At 44.5% G+C, this 17,250-nt stretch overlaps 1 protein-coding gene across 1 annotated transcript in view; it reads right to left on the bottom strand.

The window, feature by feature from the left end:
- Positions 1–13,451: 13,451 nt before the first annotated feature.
- MBD5 (methyl-CpG binding domain protein 5) overlaps positions 13,452–17,250 on the bottom strand; it is a 127,901-nt gene continuing 124,102 nt past the window's right edge. The window contains exons 13-14 of the mRNA XM_059476220.1: positions 17,044–17,119; positions 13,452–14,056 (exon numbers count right to left, since the gene is read on the bottom strand). Of these exons, the coding sequence (XP_059332203.1) occupies positions 13,985–14,056; positions 17,044–17,119 (148 nt within the window). The 3' untranslated portion in view covers positions 13,452–13,984. The remainder of the gene's footprint in view (positions 14,057–17,043; positions 17,120–17,250) is intronic.

Here is a 17,250-nt window from a genome sequence, read left to right as displayed (position 1 = left end):
AAATCATGGGTTACTCAAGGTAGTGACAGGGTGAGAGGACAAAATTTTCAGCTGTGCCAGGGAAGGTTTAGCTGGACATGAGGAGGAATTTCTTCACAAAAAGGATGTTGGACAGTGGAAGGGGCTGCCCAGAGAGGTCTGGAGTCCCCATCCCTGGAGGTGTTAAGGAATGACTGGATGTGACATTTTACAAAGTGGTGATCAGTCAGTCGTAGGTTGATCAATGATCTCAGAAGTCTTTTCTAATCAAATTGATTGTGTGGTTCTGGAATATTGGTGGCATATTTGTGGCTCTCAGGGCACAGCAAGCACCCAGCCTGCAGAAGGCCAGGTCCTTGGGAAGGGGCAGGATTTATGGGACAGCCAATGCAGAGAAGAGCAGGAGCAGCTGGAACTTCAAAGAGATCTGAAGAGGTTCCCAAACCATGTGGGACCATTTCTGTGGAACCTCCACAGACTTCCCAGAGGAAAATCAGGGAATGTCACAGGTGTGGTGGGAATTTCTAATCCTGAAATCCTAAATAATCCTGTGAGAGTACAAAAGAGGACATTGGTGCTTCTGGCTACTCCAGGTATAGGAAAAAAATCTTCCAAGACAAAAGAATGGCTGGGTTTGGTAATGTTTCTGCAGGTACCTGAGTTGTGTCACTAATTAATCATTCTTGGAAACAAAGGAGGAATAAAGGAGTGGAAAATAATGCCGTTATATAATAGGAAAAATGCATCAGAGTTTCATTCTTCAATTGAAAAAAAAGCCAGTTCAATAGGTAGGTTTTCAAGGATCCCAAATTAATCCATTCCCTCTTCCCCCAAGTATTTGGTGGTTGGTTGTTAATTAATTTCTTTGGACAATTCTCTGGATTTTAAACACACAGGTATTTTGTGAGCTTTTCCTGAAGTCACAGATTAATCCTTTTGAGGAAAATATCCATAAAGCTGTGAGGAGCTGTAATCCCAACCTGCCTGCCTCATCCAAACTCCACTTGCAAGGGACCAAGCAAGCAGTGACCTCACATCACCTGGGTCACACTAAAACATTGCAGCTTGGGAAGCTGTGGTTGCATGCCCAGCTTTCCTTTTCCTTTTCCTTTTCCTTTTCCTTTTCCTTTTCCTTTTCCTTTTCCTTTTCCTTTTCCTTTTCCTTTTCCTTTTCCTTTTCCTTTTCCTTTTCCTTTTCCTTTTCCTTTTCCTTTTCCTTTTCCTTTTCCTTCTCCTTCTCCTTCTCCTTTTCTGCTGGCACCTCTTTAATAACAGCTTGTGTTCTGCTCCATCAGCAGCTGCAGGGGCAGCAGGCTCTCCCTGGGACAGGACAGCCCCAACAAGGCTCACCGTGGAGCTGGGGATGCCTGAGGAGCAGCTCAGGACAGGGACAGGACAGTCACAACAAGGCTCACCGTGGAGCTGGGGATGCCTGAGGAGCAGCTCTCAGCTCTCAGCTCTCAGCTCTCAGCTCTCAGCTCTCAGTTCTGTGGGAGAGCCTTGGTGGTGTTTGAGCAGCACCTCTGGAGCTTTTCCATCTCAGCTGGGATGGGAGGGAGCCCTGGGCTGATGGAGCATCAGGGAGTGCAGGATCACTTTGCCCATGGGTCCTGCTGTGGTCTGGCTGCAGTTTGCCAAATTGCAACTTGCCAACCTCATTTCCACGTTTGGCCTATTCCCACAGACACATCATCATTCAGAGCATGCTTGGAATATATTAAATTCCCTTTTTTTTGTCTTTTAGCCATACCTGTAATGTGTCAGTGCTTCCAGGGCTCATTTCACATGAGGCAGGGAAGAGCTGGAGCTATGGATGCATCCAAACCCTGTTTCCATCTGCCATAATTTATTACAATCTATAATTTATTATAACCATCCCCACCTCAGTTCCTGCTCTTCCTTTAAATATAACTTCACACCTTTTATTTTCTGCCCATTTTTGGAAAGTGTTTTATTTATGTTGTCTATTTTGTGTTTAGATTTTAAATTATAATTTCAGTAAATTCCCCTTCTCTTCATTCAGGGAAAAATGGCCCTGTTAATGTAAAGGGCCATATGGTGTCAGTTTAAAAGATTCAGTGCAAATTTGATATTGGCATAGGGATCATGCAATGTAAAAAAATCTTTGGGAAAGGTCAAGCTGGTGTGAGCAGTGCAGAGCAGAGGCTGTGGTGACACTGAGCCCTGTGGGTGGTGGTGGCATCACTACATCCAGGGGGAGTTTGCTACTCCAAAGCCTCCCAAAAGCCAATATTTAAAATTAATTTATAAATAGACTTTAGAAAACAAGTTTAATTTAATGTATATCTAACAATCCCTTTAGATCTGTTGCTGACAACATAAATTCATGTTTTAACTCAGAATTAACAGAATTTTTCATTCTCTAGTTTTGCTTTGACAAGTTTGCAATATAAATCCTATCTATATAAATCTTATGGGCAAACTTTCCTGAATGTATTTTAAAAGTATCTTATTTAAGCAAGTGCTTAATTCGAGCATGACATGTGATTTGCCAAACAAACTTATGACTAAGGCAACACAGAGTGAGTTCAGTAGGACCAAAATTTGCTCCAGTGTGATTCATCAATGAGTAAGAGTGATGTTATCTGGAGTTTTAATCTAAGCATAGATTTGAATAATGACCTGAATTTTTTGGAAGAGCAGCTAGCTAAGCAAGAAAAAGGGGGGAAAAATCTGTAAAGAATTCTGGGCTTGATATCACCACCTATTTTCAGCTGTATGAGTCAGTGAGCCATCACATGGATTTGCACAGAAATATCAAAGCAAATCCCACTTCAAACCCACACCACTTCCCAATATATCCCCTCACTCATCGATCCCAGCAAAGCAGGGAGCGTCTGTTTGTCTGAAATGAAGGAGAGCAGGGCTCCAGGAACAGTGAACTTTCTCAAAACAAAACCTTTAATTTTCTCTGAAACTCCTGCCCAGGCTGACTTACCAAGGAGAAACAGGCAGGCCAAAAGTGCCACTTGCTGAGCTCCATCAGCAGAGCCTTTCCAGCGTGTGCAGAGACCCAGGGAGGGAAATTGTTTTGCAAAATTGCAAAAAAAAAAATTGTCTAAACTGACAGAGATGGCAATGTGTGCAAATATTCTTTAATAACAATGATTGAGAGAGCTGCAGCTGCCATGCAGGACGTGAAATCTGACACATTTCTTCAATATGAGGAGCTTATTGGGATATAAATGTGAGCAGCCTCTGGATCCAGGGGAGGAACATCATTTGCAGGGGTTCATATTGAGAGACATGAGGGCAATTATTTGCTCCAAGAAAACATAACTCAGTCTCTTACAGAAGAGTTCTGCTAAGCCCCATCCTAGCAGAACATGAAGCTTTGACAGGCTTTCATTTTTTTCCAGAATGTTCTGCAATGTTTTGCAAGTTGCTGCCAGATGTGAGGTCCTCTGGAAATTAAAAGAGGGATTTAGGCAATATTTTAATGTGATATTCAGAACTGCAACACTGGCACACCAGAAGATGAGAAAACCAGAGTTCTGTACTTTTATTTCTTTTATTGACCAGAAAATCCTCTGTGTGTTTGTAAATCCTGCCACCTTAGGACATCCTACACGTCTCCAGTAGTTTATAATACCCGATAGCTGAAGATTGTTAGGATTCCCACTATAAAGAGGGTTTAGCTGTGAATTAACAAGCAAACAAAGAGGAGAAATGGAAAATGACACTGGGTCATCTCATTTGCTGGCAAGGTGGGGGATCAGCCACAGGTTGGGCTCAGCCTTGGAGATCTCCTCCAGCCTCAGTGATCCTGGGATTCTGTGATTCTTCCTTGCACAAGTGGAGTGTGATCTTTGCTGGGAGTTCCTCAGTGCCAGATGGACCAGATCAGGTGTTTATGAGATGTTCAAGCACAATTAGGAGAAATTCCTGCTTTAGGGGAAGCAGGGCAGGAAAGGTCCTGTTGGGATGGCAGAGTGGGACCTTAAATCCCATCCCAGTCCCACCATGGGGACACTTTCCATGATCCCAGGTGGCTCCAAGCCCTGTCCAGCCTGGCCTGGGACACTTCAGGGATCCAGGGCACAGCTTCTCTGAGCCATGGATCAGGGTGCTGTGGAAAAGATGTTTCAGAGCAAAAAGAGACTCGGAGCCCTCAGGAGATGGGAAATGTGAGGAAATGGATGTACCATGTTATTCCATCCCCCACAGGTTGTTCAGCTGGAGCTGCTGTTTGCAGTTCTGCCTGCAAATCCATTTCTCTGACTTCCATGGCAAAGTCCCACCCTCAGTGAGGCACATTCCTCACCTGGAATGGCACAGGGAAGTCAATCCCCATCCAGCCATTCCTCCATCAGGGCACAAACCTTACGTGCCTTCTTGTACAGCAACATTCATTTTACCTTCCTTCCTTTTAGATCAATATTTTTTATTCTGGAATCTAGTGCCACATACTAATTCTAGCTCTTAATATAAATGTTGTGAAACCAAAATCAAATCTGATTGACTGGGAACAACCAACAGACATCTACACACTTCAGTGGATTCCAACAGGAGCACGAGCTCCAGGTATGGCTCAGATGGTGCAAAGGGATTTAGGAGAGGAACAGGCACGTCCTGCTGAGATACTGAGAGGTGGAATCCAGCTCCTCAAACTCCAGGGGTGACAAATCCCCCACTCTGGCTGCCCAAAAGAGCAATGATTGCAGGAAAAATCACAGGGAGAGGAGAGGAGAGGAGAGGAGAGGAGAGGAGAGGAGAGGAGAGGAGAGGAGAGGAGAGGAGAGGAGAGGAGAGGAGAGGAGAGGAGAGGAGAGGAGAGGAGAGGAGAGGAGAGGAGAGGAGAGGAGAGGAGAGGAGAGGAGAGGAGAGGAGAGGAGAGGAGAGGAGAGGAGAGGAGAGGAGAATGCCTGGCCTGTTCCAAGGGAACAAAGGCTGGAGAGGGAAGTGGTTGCTGGTTGGAGAGGCAGCACTGCTCACACATCCAGAGGGAGAGGCTGAACAGCCCCCAGAGCAGATGAAAACCAAAGCTGAGGTTGGAAATCGGGAGACAATTGCTGCTGTGGGGTCACATCCCAATCAGAACAACAGGAGGAAAAACTCAAATATGCTCTGATGGAGCTAAAAATCTTCCAAGAATTATTCAATGCTCTGCTGAGGCTTCCCCACAGGCAGAGCCTTTGCAGCACTATTTTGGGGCTGGAATTTTTGGGTTGAAGCAAAACATTTTGGCCTCAGTGATGCAGAAAACAAACAAGGTTTCCTCCTGGCACCGGGAGCCAGAGCTGTGGAGCAATTGGGAAAAGCAGAGCAGTGAGATTGAGGGGAGAAATAAATTTCCAAATGTCTTTGGAAGGCTTTGTGGAATGGCAATCCAATTTTCACGGAGCATTGAAGCCCTGACCCAGACGTGTGAGCAGGGAAGTGTGGCAAGAGTGCTCGCCAGGGTGGGTGGGAGCAGGGTAAATTTAGCTGGGTTTGTTTGGAGATCAGACTGTGCTTCTCACACTCTGCTGAGGAGATGCTCCAGAAAAGCTTCCAAACACCCCCGTGTTTCTGAACTCTCCCAGAAGTTGAATAGGTGCAATTGTCTGCAGGGCTGGAGGAAGAGTGCTCTCAGATTTCCAACAAAAAACAGATCGTGCAACTGGAGTTAAAAGCAGCAATTTCTGAGCCAAGCAAGCTTTCAGCTCCTGGTTATTTACCTGATTTGAGGGGTCTTGATGCCCTTCAGCAGCACCACCAGCAGCTGATTGAAAACGACCTTGCTCTTAAACTTTCCTTTTTCTCAGAAGCAGAAACTTTGAGCCACTTTACTCTTTCTTTGGGTCCAGAAACATGTAGAAGGGAACATGAACTTCTGATCAGCTGTGCATTACCAGGGCTTGGTTTTATTGAAGAAAGAAGTAGAAATAAATTTCTTTGAGGATTAAGAGTTAGAAATTAGGAAGTCGCTAACTGAGGGAAATTTTTAAGAAGTCTCATTCCATCTTTTAAGGATCATTAAAAAAGACCATGAACCACTCCCTGGACATGATAACTAAAGGCCATGTAATCAGTTACAGCTCTGTAACCCATCACAAACCACATTTGGGAAAACACTGAATTTGTTCATTCAGAGCAGCTGAAAAGCTGCACTCAGGGAGCTTCCCCTGATGTCTGGGAGGAAGGGATAACCCAAATTTCCTGTCAATGGGAACTGGTGGGGCTGAAGGAAGGGAGCACAAAACCCATCTTTCCATTTCCCTTCCTTCCTTTCCCTTTCCCTTTCCCTTTCCCTTTCCCTTTCCCTTTCCCTTTCCCTTTCCCTTTCCCTTTCCCTTTCCCTTTCCCTTTCCCTTTCCCTTTCCCTTTCCCTTTCCCTTTCCTTTTTTCCCGGGCTGGCCATGGTCCCTGCTTGGCCTGGCCCAGCTCACACTGAGGACTCTCCTGGCTCTCACCAACTCCTGGAACAGGGATTTGCTCTTCAGAAAACACTGGACCTCTCTGAGATGTTCATCTCCTATAAGTTTTAGGATCCAAATCAATAACCTATTCCACTTTCATTCAGTAAATAATTGTGCTCATTTTGCTGCAGCACCAATGATCCTCAGGCCACACTTCCCTCACTCTTGCTGTTTAATCCATGATTTTATGAGGCACTGAAGTCATCCTTATCAGGCAGTTAATAAGAGGATCCCTGTCAATAGCTAATGTCAACATCTTCCTCTGGAAGCTAATTAATGGAAGTGCAGCATTCCCATCCTTTGGAATGGGGCTCAGTTCAAAGCTCTGCCTGACAAAGAACAAGAAATCATCACAAAACATGCAGAGGTGCTTTGGGCTTTGTTAGGAAATGTCCTTTGTCCTTTGGATATTTAGGAATTGCTTAATATTAAATTATCTTTTAACAACTGCAACTCTTTCAGCCTCAGGGCTGGAAGGTGTTTTTAACCTCCCACAGTGTTGCACAGAGAGGTTTTCACAAGGCTGAGGCCCTGACCAGGTGGTGGGAACGCTCCTGCCATGGCAGGGACATTTCCACTGTCCCAGGTGCTCCCAGCCCTGCCCAGCCTGGCCTTGGGCACTGCCAGGGATGCAGGGGCAGCCCCAGCTGCTCTGGGCACCTGTGCCAGCCCTGCCCACCCTGCCAGGCAGGAATTCCTTCCCAAAATCCCATCCCTGCCTCAGTTTGGAGCCATTCCCTGCTGGTGTGACACAGGCACAGCACACACAGCTCACTTCGGGCACAGCCCCGATAACATCTTGTTGTACACATTCCGTAATTAATTTTAATTTACTTAATTAAGAATTGAGTCTTTGGGGAAGGAAGATGAAAAAGTTCCTTCATAAACTGACAATGGGCAATTGTTGCCAGCTCCTTATCCTGGAGGCAGGGGGATAATGGGAGCTATAGAAATCCTTGGGCAGATTGATGATATGGATGTGATAGGAATCCCCCGGCGCTGGCACAGTGATGGCACCTCCTCACTCTTCCCTCACCATGCCCCCTCTTCCCCAGCAATTCAACTCAGGTTCAGCACACAGAAAAATTAAAATTTCTCAGCAAAAGCTGATTTTCATTTGAAGACTCACAGCCTGGGATGTTACAGAAGTGGGCATGGATTTAACCCTTGCCAGTAAAATCAACCCAACATTAAATCAGAGGATGACAGAAAGTAAGGAAATGATGTTAATAAAATTTGAGCGTGGAAATTCCCAATACTTTTCCCTGGCATCCATAAAAATAAAATTATACAAAAGAAATCTGACAGATGTAGCATCATATGGAGTTGCTTAATGGCAACGCTCAGCCTTGCAAAAAAAGATTTACAGCCACAGCCACTACTAAAAGTTGACATTTGCATTGAATAATTCATCATTTGCTGCTTGCTGGGCTTTGTTGCCTTTCTTTTATTCCTCAGTGATACCAGCTCTGCTCTCAGCAAAGCCAATCAGTTCCAGCAGATGCAGATATTTTGTTGTTACTCCCAAAGCTTGACTCTCCTTTTAGCTAAACCTGACTTAAATCTGCCCTGGCCAGGACTCCCTGCCTGTCCCAGATTTGATTTGCACCATTACCAGGCTCCAGCCTAATTCCCCCACAAGCATCCCAAGCATTTTAACAAGGATCACATGTGCCCTGGACATGTGTTTCCATCAGCACAAACTCCTTCCACCTCCCCCTTGGGATGGATGCAGCTGAGGACACTCCTGATCCGAGGGTAAAAGGTGTTGGGAGCACACCTGGACCCCACATCTGGACAGAAACTCGGTGAGGTGGCTGCAAAAACAGGAATTTATGGGCAATTCCATAAAAGTCATTGTACCCTTGCTGATTTTAGGGTGGCAAAAACCACATTTATATTTCTCCAAAATTTTAAAATATATTTTAAAAAATTATAGTGCATTTATTGATTTACTGTCTAACAATTTGCTATCTATTTTTTATTGTTGTCACAACCAACTTGGAAATGACAAAGGTTTATTCCTTCCCAACACCCCATTTGTTATCTCCTGTTTGTTGTTTTGATTCATGAAATTCTTAAGGCCAAGTCTGGGAACTACAGATTCTCCTTTTGATCCCAATTAAACAAATGTGGGAAAGGAAAAGGAAAAGGAAAAGGAAAAGGAAAATGAAAAGGGAAAAAGGAAAAGGAAAGGAAGGGAAGGGAAGGAGTTTTTTATTTTTCAGATGTAACTCTTCCCTTTTTCCTTGGAAGCAGAAAGCTCAATCACATGACTAAGAAAAGATAATGATAACCCCAAAAACGTTGTTATATTTATGACTTTTCCTCTCTATAGAGAAAAATCATTGAGAGAAGCAAGAACTTATTTTCCTGGAAGTGGAAATGAGCTGTGTTTCTGCTGGGAGTTCAGAATTGCTTCTCCTTCAAAAAGGCCTCAAATGATTGTGGTTTGATGAGACAGAAGCTTCTGCAGTGGCATGAAGAGAATGTCTGTTCTGGTCCTGTTTGGTGCCTGGGAAGTTGGTTCCTCTCAGCACAGACCCTGCAGCCCCCCTGCCACCTGCTGGGGGTCCAAGTGAAGCAGAAACCAGCTGGGCAGGAATTCTGCAGTTTTGTGACCCCAAGAATTGATCCCTCAGATATTTAGGGAATTATCAGTGAAGGATTTACCACTTACCTGCACCATGGATGTGGGTGTGGCTGGAAAAGCCTTTGCTGTCCATCCCATTTGTACCTGGTCACCATCCCATGGCTCAGCCCAGCACCACTCACTGGGACCAGCTCCTGCCTGGAATTTGGAACTCCTCACCCTGTGCCAGCCTGTGCCAGCGCTTCCCTGGGACTTCTGCCAGCAATTCCTCAGGATGCTCCTGCTCTTCCTTCCCTGCTTCATCCAGTGTCAGTCAAAACCCTTCCCACTTCCCAGATCTTTCCCAAAGCAGGAATTTCCAGACAGTGCTGCTCTAAATATAATTTTTTTCCAGTTGTAAATCCTACCCCTTATCTCCCTTTGGGATGACACTCAATTACAAACCAACCCTTATCTCACAGCAGGTAAAAACGTGGGAGATGGAATCTCTCCAGGATCTTCTTTCACATGGGGGATTCCAAATCAAATCTTGGATTTTTTAATTATATTTTTTTTAACAGAACAACAAAAAACTGCTTTAAAGTGTTCACAGCCAAGACCTGGCAGAGGGAAATGAGGGCTCTGAGCTCCCAGTGCTTTATGCAACACAAAGTGTCAGCATTCCAGGCTGAAGGAGAGGCTGTAATGCAGGATCACACCAGGCTGGTGGGAATTTTGGGAGCTGTCCAGGCATTTATGGCATCAGCACCAGCCCAGCCCGAGGCTGGGCAGTATTTAAGGAGACACAAGAGCATGGAATTGCTCTTCATCCTTGGGAGCACGAGGATAACCAGACACCAGGAGCAGGGCAGGAGTGCTTGGTGGGGTGTCTGTGGGCTTGGAAGTCCCTGCAGCTCCCAGGATCGTGGCCTGGGGATAGAACAATTTATTTTTGTAGGATTTTTTTTGGTTTTTAGCCTCCAAGTGTTTTCCAAGGTTTTAGCCTCCAAGTTGTATCCCGGTGCGAACGGTGAGTACTGAACTGAAGGAATGTTTGATGTTTGGATTGCTGGAACCTCCTGCTTGGAGCTCTGGGTGTTCTGGGGCAATCCTGGCCCCTGGAGGTGCAGCTGCTGGCTCAGAGGGGTGGGATGGGGAGGATGGGAATGCCTGGGATGAGATCCTGGCTGCTGTGAGCAGGAGCCTCCTCCAGCTCCCCAAACTTACCCGAGGGACGCGGCGCCGACGCCTTCTGGGAGCACACAGACCATGGGCAGGCAGTGGGAGCTGCAGCCTGAGCTGGGAATTGCCTTGGCTCTCATGGATTCAACTCACCCTCACAGCTGTGGGCTGTATTTAATTCCACAGCGGTGCCCGTGGCCCCGTTTAAGAGTGGGCATCCCATCGTGGCACCGAGCAATCCGTCGGAAGACAAAGTCCCTGCCCCGAAGAGAACAGCACAGGAACTGTTTTTTCTGGTGATTTAATCATAATATTGACAACTTTATCAAAAATTACAAAACTGATATTAAAAAAATTCTCTAATTCTTAGTAAGACTAGAATGGGTTTTTTTAAAAAATAGAAAAGCACTTTTATGCTACGGCTCTTCTGGAATTCTCACATTACAACCCTACATAGCAAAATACAAACTGTAGCTAAGAAAGGTAATTCAGTCCTAAGGTAATTCAGTCCACCACGAGCCCTCTAATATCTCTAGACCATCAAACTCAGGGACTCCAAAAGGATTTCACATGACTTATAAACCTTCTGCAAAGATGATTTCGGAAAGACCTTGGAATCTGAAGTTTCTCTTAACCCCTAAAACCTTAGACTGTGAGGATAACAGACCTGGGACATCAGAGGTGGGGTGGGTTGTTTTTTTTTTTTTTTTTTCCTTTTTAAAAATTATTTTTAAACTATGTGGATATTTTTTTTTGTTTGCAGCTGATACCAGCCAGGAAGTTGAAAATACGAAGGAAATCCATTGAAAGAAATGAAAATATTTTTGTTTCGTTTCGTTTCTGGCGTTCACACAACGCACCATAATAGAAAGAGGAATATTTCCTTTAATTTGAATGTCATCTGAATGACTCAACCACACTGTCACCCACTTAAGCAAAAGAAAGCATAATAAATAAATAAATAAATAGACAAGAATATGCAACACTTTACATCCTCAAGGAATCACGGCGTTCCCTAAATCTACCGAGGTCCTGATCGGCGTCGTGGGCTCGCTGTACTCAGCCACTTTTGGGTGATTGTGCCATGTTAATGACAAATCCAGTGGTGTTCCACTTTCCACAATGGAGTATTATTTTTTTTTTGTGTGTTTTTTTGTCCTTTTTTTTTTTCTCCACCTTTTAAATATAGGAATTCTCTCTTAAATTAGAAAGTAGGCAAAAAGTATTTTTTTTTTAAATTTTCATTTTTAAGTCTTCTATTAGAAAAAATAGAGATTTATTAAACAAAAAATAATAAGGTAGAAAGAAGGGTTGGGCCTCCATCAAAAAAGTAGATTATGCTTTAATGCAAAGAGAAAGAAATGGCTCTATGGGCAAAATTCAAGTATGAGTGACCAGTTTTTTAATCGTAAAGTCGGTGCAACATTTCTTAAAATGTTACAACACTGCATGACCTGTAATGCTCACAATATTTACATTAACTGCTTACATGAAACCATAAAAACTCTAAAAGAGAGAAAAAAAAATCGGTATGGACTGAAACAAACTACTCCTAGCACCCACATCAATGCCATTATTAACCGAGGAAATCAAGTGCACGAGAATACTTTACATAATCTTAGGGATGTAAAGTAAAACAGCGGGGAGGGAGCACAGACCTGAGGGCCCAAGGAGACACAAACTCAGCTCTGGGACACCAAGCAGAGGGAGGAGGCAAAGGGAATCCCGAGGGAGAGGGGCTCCAGCGCTGCCCACGCGCGGATGGGATGGGAAGAGCTGGAAAACGGGAGCTGGCAGCCCTGAACAGCTCCGAGAGGAGGAGGAGGAGGAGGAGGAGAGACAAATGAACCTGCCCGCGGAAGGAGCCCGGGACAGGAGCCCGCCCGGGAGCCCCGAGGTAGCTGCGAGCCCAGCACCGACCCCGCTGGCCAACGCTGCCCTGGGCACACAGGGAAGGAAGGAGCCCCATCCTGGGATCCTGGGATCCTGGGATCCTGAAATCCTGGGATCCTGGGATCCTGAAATCCTGGGATCCTGAAATCCTGGGATCCTGAAATCCTGGGATCCTGAGATCCTGGGATCCTGAAATCCTGGGATCCTGGGATCCTGAAATCCTGGGATCCTGAAATCCTGGGATCCTGAGATCCTGAAATCCTGGGATCCTGGGATCCTGAGATCCTGAAATCCTGAAATCCTGGGATCCTGCGCTGCCCGGGTGCTGATCACTGCCAGTCCTTGGCCACAGAGCCACAGGGATCGGGACAAGCAGGTCTGAGGTAAGCGCTGCTCCCGGCCCCGGGGCAGGAAAAGCTCCCCCAGGGCTGGGAATGTGGCTGGGATTCTCTGGGGAAGCCTCGGCACCATCGGCACCGGCCGTGTGAAAAAGAAAAATGAAATCAAATGGAAAGAATGTTGTGCTACACTTCCGTTCGTTAATTTTATAATGGCTCATAGCTTTAGACTTTTAAATCTGTAGTGTATTAATTTTTTTTTCTACATATGTTTCACATTTCTCACTTAATATAACATAAATAATTTGGTTAATAGATTTAACCTGCGCATTTCAGCCACATTAATATATATAAGAATCTGTTAATGGTATAAATAATTCTTTTTAAATAAAATAAATCTGATATGTTACATAATACTGATAAAAATTACTGCTGCTAATAGTTTTGTAAGCCACCCTTAACTTTTTTTCTGCTTTAATACTGCGAGATGGATCCTGGGATTGCTTTTCCCGGACGCTGCGGAGCGTTGCCCTTTCGTCCTGCTGCCAAACCGAAGGTAATCACCAGCAATCAATCCTGATCACTCCTGAAAGCAGGGCCTCTGCCCCCTTCCGAGAAAACACCGTGTTAATGACGTTAGATAATCAAAGCTAATTAATCTAGGGGGTGGTTGCAGGGGCTCAACGTTAGGGGGGATCGACTCTTTAGTTCCTCAGGTGGCTATGAAACTTCTCCTACAGAAATGGCTGACTAAAATAGTCCCTCTACTCTTTTTTTTGTGATTTTTAATCAAATCTACAGCGTTCTACGTTCAAAGCTAAGTAAATAAAAACGCAACCGAGGGGTTGCAGCCTTGGAATTGTTAATCAGAGCTGTGATCCCACATCCCGCTGGAATCTGCGAGGCTGCGCTCTCCTAAAGGCCTGAACTGGAGTCCAGCACTTCCAGGCAAGGTTCATTCCAAACAGACAGAGCAATGAACACTCAGTGGCGTGAAGTGGATGTCATAATTAAGGTATTACATAATCATGCCTTCTCTCTGCTGTTAAATACAAAAACAGCATCTTTTACATTATCATATAAAAGCATTTAGGCTGTATTTTTATTTATCACTTTACACTGGTAGTCTCTTGTATGTGTACTCAATAGAAACCAAAGAATTTTGTACACTATTTTTTGTACAATAAAAGATAAAGTGTGCATTAGGTACGCTTGTACATGACAATATTGTACAATATTTACAGTTCAGATATCACCATGAAATTCTGTATTATCTATATACACAATGAAAATTTCTCAGAAACATTTGGACTATTTCTTATAATCACAATTTTTTAGTATTATAGAAAAAAAAAATTTCAGTAATCATCTGACATTGTTACTGCAACCTTTCACGATTTCTGATTGGCTTATCCAGCAACCTCTATCCCTCCTAAGCACCCCAAATGTGGAACCCCTGCTCCTCGTGGCGCCCTGCCATGGCAGCGAGCTGTCTCCCCAGAAATACTGACAGAGCCAGTCTGGATCAATACCTACAGATAGACTCATGTGCACGTTCACTGTGATAAGGACTGGACCAGTAACAAAGACATTCAATGTTATCTAGAGATCTTCCTCCTCTTGAGTTTTGGAGGCTTCACTTGTCTGTCTCCCTGCGGGATTTGGTGGACCTGGAAATAAGTACATGCACAAGTTAGCAAAGGAACCGTCAGAGACACCCAGGGGCTGCAGGAGGGGCTGGCAGGAACCAGCTCTGGCCATTTCACAGCTACACAGAATAAAGGGACTTCAACAGCTCTGAGAGAGGAAAAGGCTGATTCCATAACCTGAGCATCCCACACCCTGGAGAGAGGCAGCAGCTGCAGTGGCTGGAGAACAACCCCTTAATCAGGGAGTGAAACCCTCAAATCAGGGACTGAAACCCCAAAATCAGGGAGTGAAACCCCAAAATCAGGCACTGAAATCCCCAAAACCAGGCACTGAAACTCCCAAATCAAGAACTGAAATCCCAAAATCAGGGACTGAAACCCCCAAAATCAAGGACTGAAACCTTCAAATCAGGGACTGAAACCCCCAAAATCAGGGACTGAAACCCCCAAAATCAGGGACTGAAACTCCCAAATCAAGAACTGAAATCCCAAAATCAGGGACTGAAACCCCCAAAATCAGGCACTGAAACTCCCAAATCAAGAACTGAAACCTTCAAATCAGGGACTGAAACCCCCTAATCAAGGACTGAAACCCCCAAAATCAGGGACTGAAACCCCAAATCAGGCACTGAAACCCTCAAAATCAGGGACTGAAACCCCCAAATCAAGAACTGAAACCCCCAAAATCAGGGACTGAAACCCCCAAAATCAAGGACTGAAACCCCAAAATCAGGCACTGAAATCCCCAAAATCAGGCACTGAAACTCCCAAATCAAGAACTGAAATCCCAAAATCAGGGACTGAAACCCCCAAAATCAAGGACTGAAACCTTCAAATCAGGGACTGAAACCCCCTAATCAAGAACTGAAACCCCAAAATCAGGGACTGAAACTCCAAAATCAGGGACTGAAACCCCAAAATCAGGGACTGAAACTCCAAAATCAGGGACTGAAAACTTCCTGACTGGGGACTGATCCCAAACTGCAATAATGGCATATTTAGTGACAAACCTTCACACATTTTAGTGAGCAGAGTGATAAAAGGTGGGGAGAAGATGGTGAGAAAATGCTGGAAATGGGAAACTGGGGAAGCCCAGCTCAGGACTGTTATAAGGAATGAGGGATGTCCAGGAAATTCTGTGTTTAAAAGGAAACATTCAATTCCCAGCTAGGGTTGGATTGAGAGCCAAAGTCTGGCACTGCTGGCTGCTCAGGGAGCAGCAGCAGGAGAGAGGAGGAGGAGGAGGAGGAAGGCTGAGCTGGGGTGGAATTCCACCACCATCTGTCGGCAGCAGCTGCACTCGCAGCACAGGGACCAACCTCAGCTCCATCCCCTGACACTCCTGCCCCAGGGCTGTGCCAGAATTCCCTGCTGGAGCCGAGGTCCTGCTGCACATCCCTCACCACGCCTGGGGCCGAGCTGCAGGAGCTGCTGATTCCCTGGGAGTGCTTCCAGGAATGGGAATCCCCATGGAAAACAGCCTGATCCCAAATTCTGTGCCCACAGAATCAAAGGGTCAGCCAAGGCACTGCAGCTCCAGTTTGGTGCCAGAACAAGCAGAGCAGCAAACCCAACCAAGAAATTTCTGCTGCTCCCAATGCCCAGAGCAGGCAGCTTCAGATATTCCTGGAGTTATGGATGGGAAAAGGTGCCAGCAGGATGGGCCAGCCCAAACACCCATCCCAAATTTATTTATTATAGATCAACAATCACCTCCTGCTCTCCTTGTCCTTCCAAAGGAGGGAAACACAACAACATTGTTTTAAACCAAACCTCAAATCTCAGTTTGTCAAAAATTAAGTTTTAACAGAAGATCTGGTTGAGTTCTTACTTAAAAGATCCTCAATAATTTTTTAAATACTTCTTGTTGGGTGCCCAGAGCAGGCAGCTTCAGATATTCCTGGAGTTATGGATGGGAAAAGGTGGCAGCAGGATGGGCCAGCCCAAACACCCATCCCAAATTTATTTATTACAGACCAACAATCACCTCCTGCTCTCCTTGTCCTTCCAAAGGAAGGAAACACAACAACATTGTTTTAAACCAAAGCTCAAATCCCAGTTTGTTAAATTCAGTTTTAAGAAAATTTGCTTGGGTTCTTACTTAAAAGCTACTCAATAACTTTTAAAATATTTCTTGTTGGGTCTGAAGTCAGCTCTAAGCCTTTAGTTCTTCAAATAGATAAATAAATATAAATATATTTCCTTTTTTGTACTCCAGAAGCTCCAAAAGTGTTACTGTAACTTCCAAACCTGCACATCTTCAGTCCTGAGCACTGAATATCAGCAAAAAACCTTTTTTCCCCTGTGTTCAAACATTTTATAATTAATAATTTCAGTAATTAATGACCAAATAGAAGATGTGGGAGGTTACATGTGCTGTGATAGATTTACTTTTTATTTTTAGGTGGGCTGCAATGAAATTACAGCCATGTTCTAGAAATATAAATGAGAATATTTTATAAACCAAACTTGTTATTGGAAAGATACAATAATTGTAATTAGGGTGGAAAAACCACTCTTGGGTATATTAGAAATATTCTTTTTTTTCTAAACTTACCTTTCATGACAATATCTTTCATTTCTCATGGGGAAATTTGAATTCCAAGAGTTTTGCACTCAAAAGAAAGGTGCTTTCAAATGTGGTTTCACTACCCTGCTACTCCAGCTGAGAAGGAAATGAGTTTGATTTGGTGGCAGTGGCCAGAGGAGCCCCTGGAACAGGAGCAGGACTGGAACTCATCCCGGTATTATCAGGCTGGATGTGTAAATCTCTTTTGTCAAAAGCAATAAAATTCGCAATGCACCTAAAATCCTACAACTTCTCCCATTTTTCAGAACCATCAGATCTCTGTAAAGTTTTTAATGCAGGGGAAATACTGAAAATTCCTCATTATTCCAGAAAATAAAACCAGGATTTGTTAGAACACCACCCAAAGCAAGCCTCCCTCCAATAGACACACATGCAGAAAGATGGAAAAGCAGAATATTGCCAAGGAAAAGGAACTTACATTCCCAGACATTTTGTCTAGTTCACTCATGGCCTCGTGTATAGCAGCTTCTAAATGGTTATTTAGCTTTCCACTCCTGGGCAGAAAAGATGAAAGGCATCAGTAACTCTTAAGGACAGACAGAAAATGTGAGAAAAGTGAAAAACAAACACAGGAATTCACTGGGGATGTGCTGACCCTGGAGCTCCCAGGCTGGGAGCACCAGGA

Source organism: Ammospiza nelsoni, chromosome 7 (genome assembly GCF_027579445.1).
Source record: "Ammospiza nelsoni isolate bAmmNel1 chromosome 7, bAmmNel1.pri, whole genome shotgun sequence".
Lineage (NCBI taxonomy): Eukaryota > Metazoa > Chordata > Aves > Passeriformes > Passerellidae > Ammospiza > Ammospiza nelsoni.
Note: the sequence above shows the minus strand (reverse complement) of the source record. Positions and strands in the feature narration are given on the sequence as shown.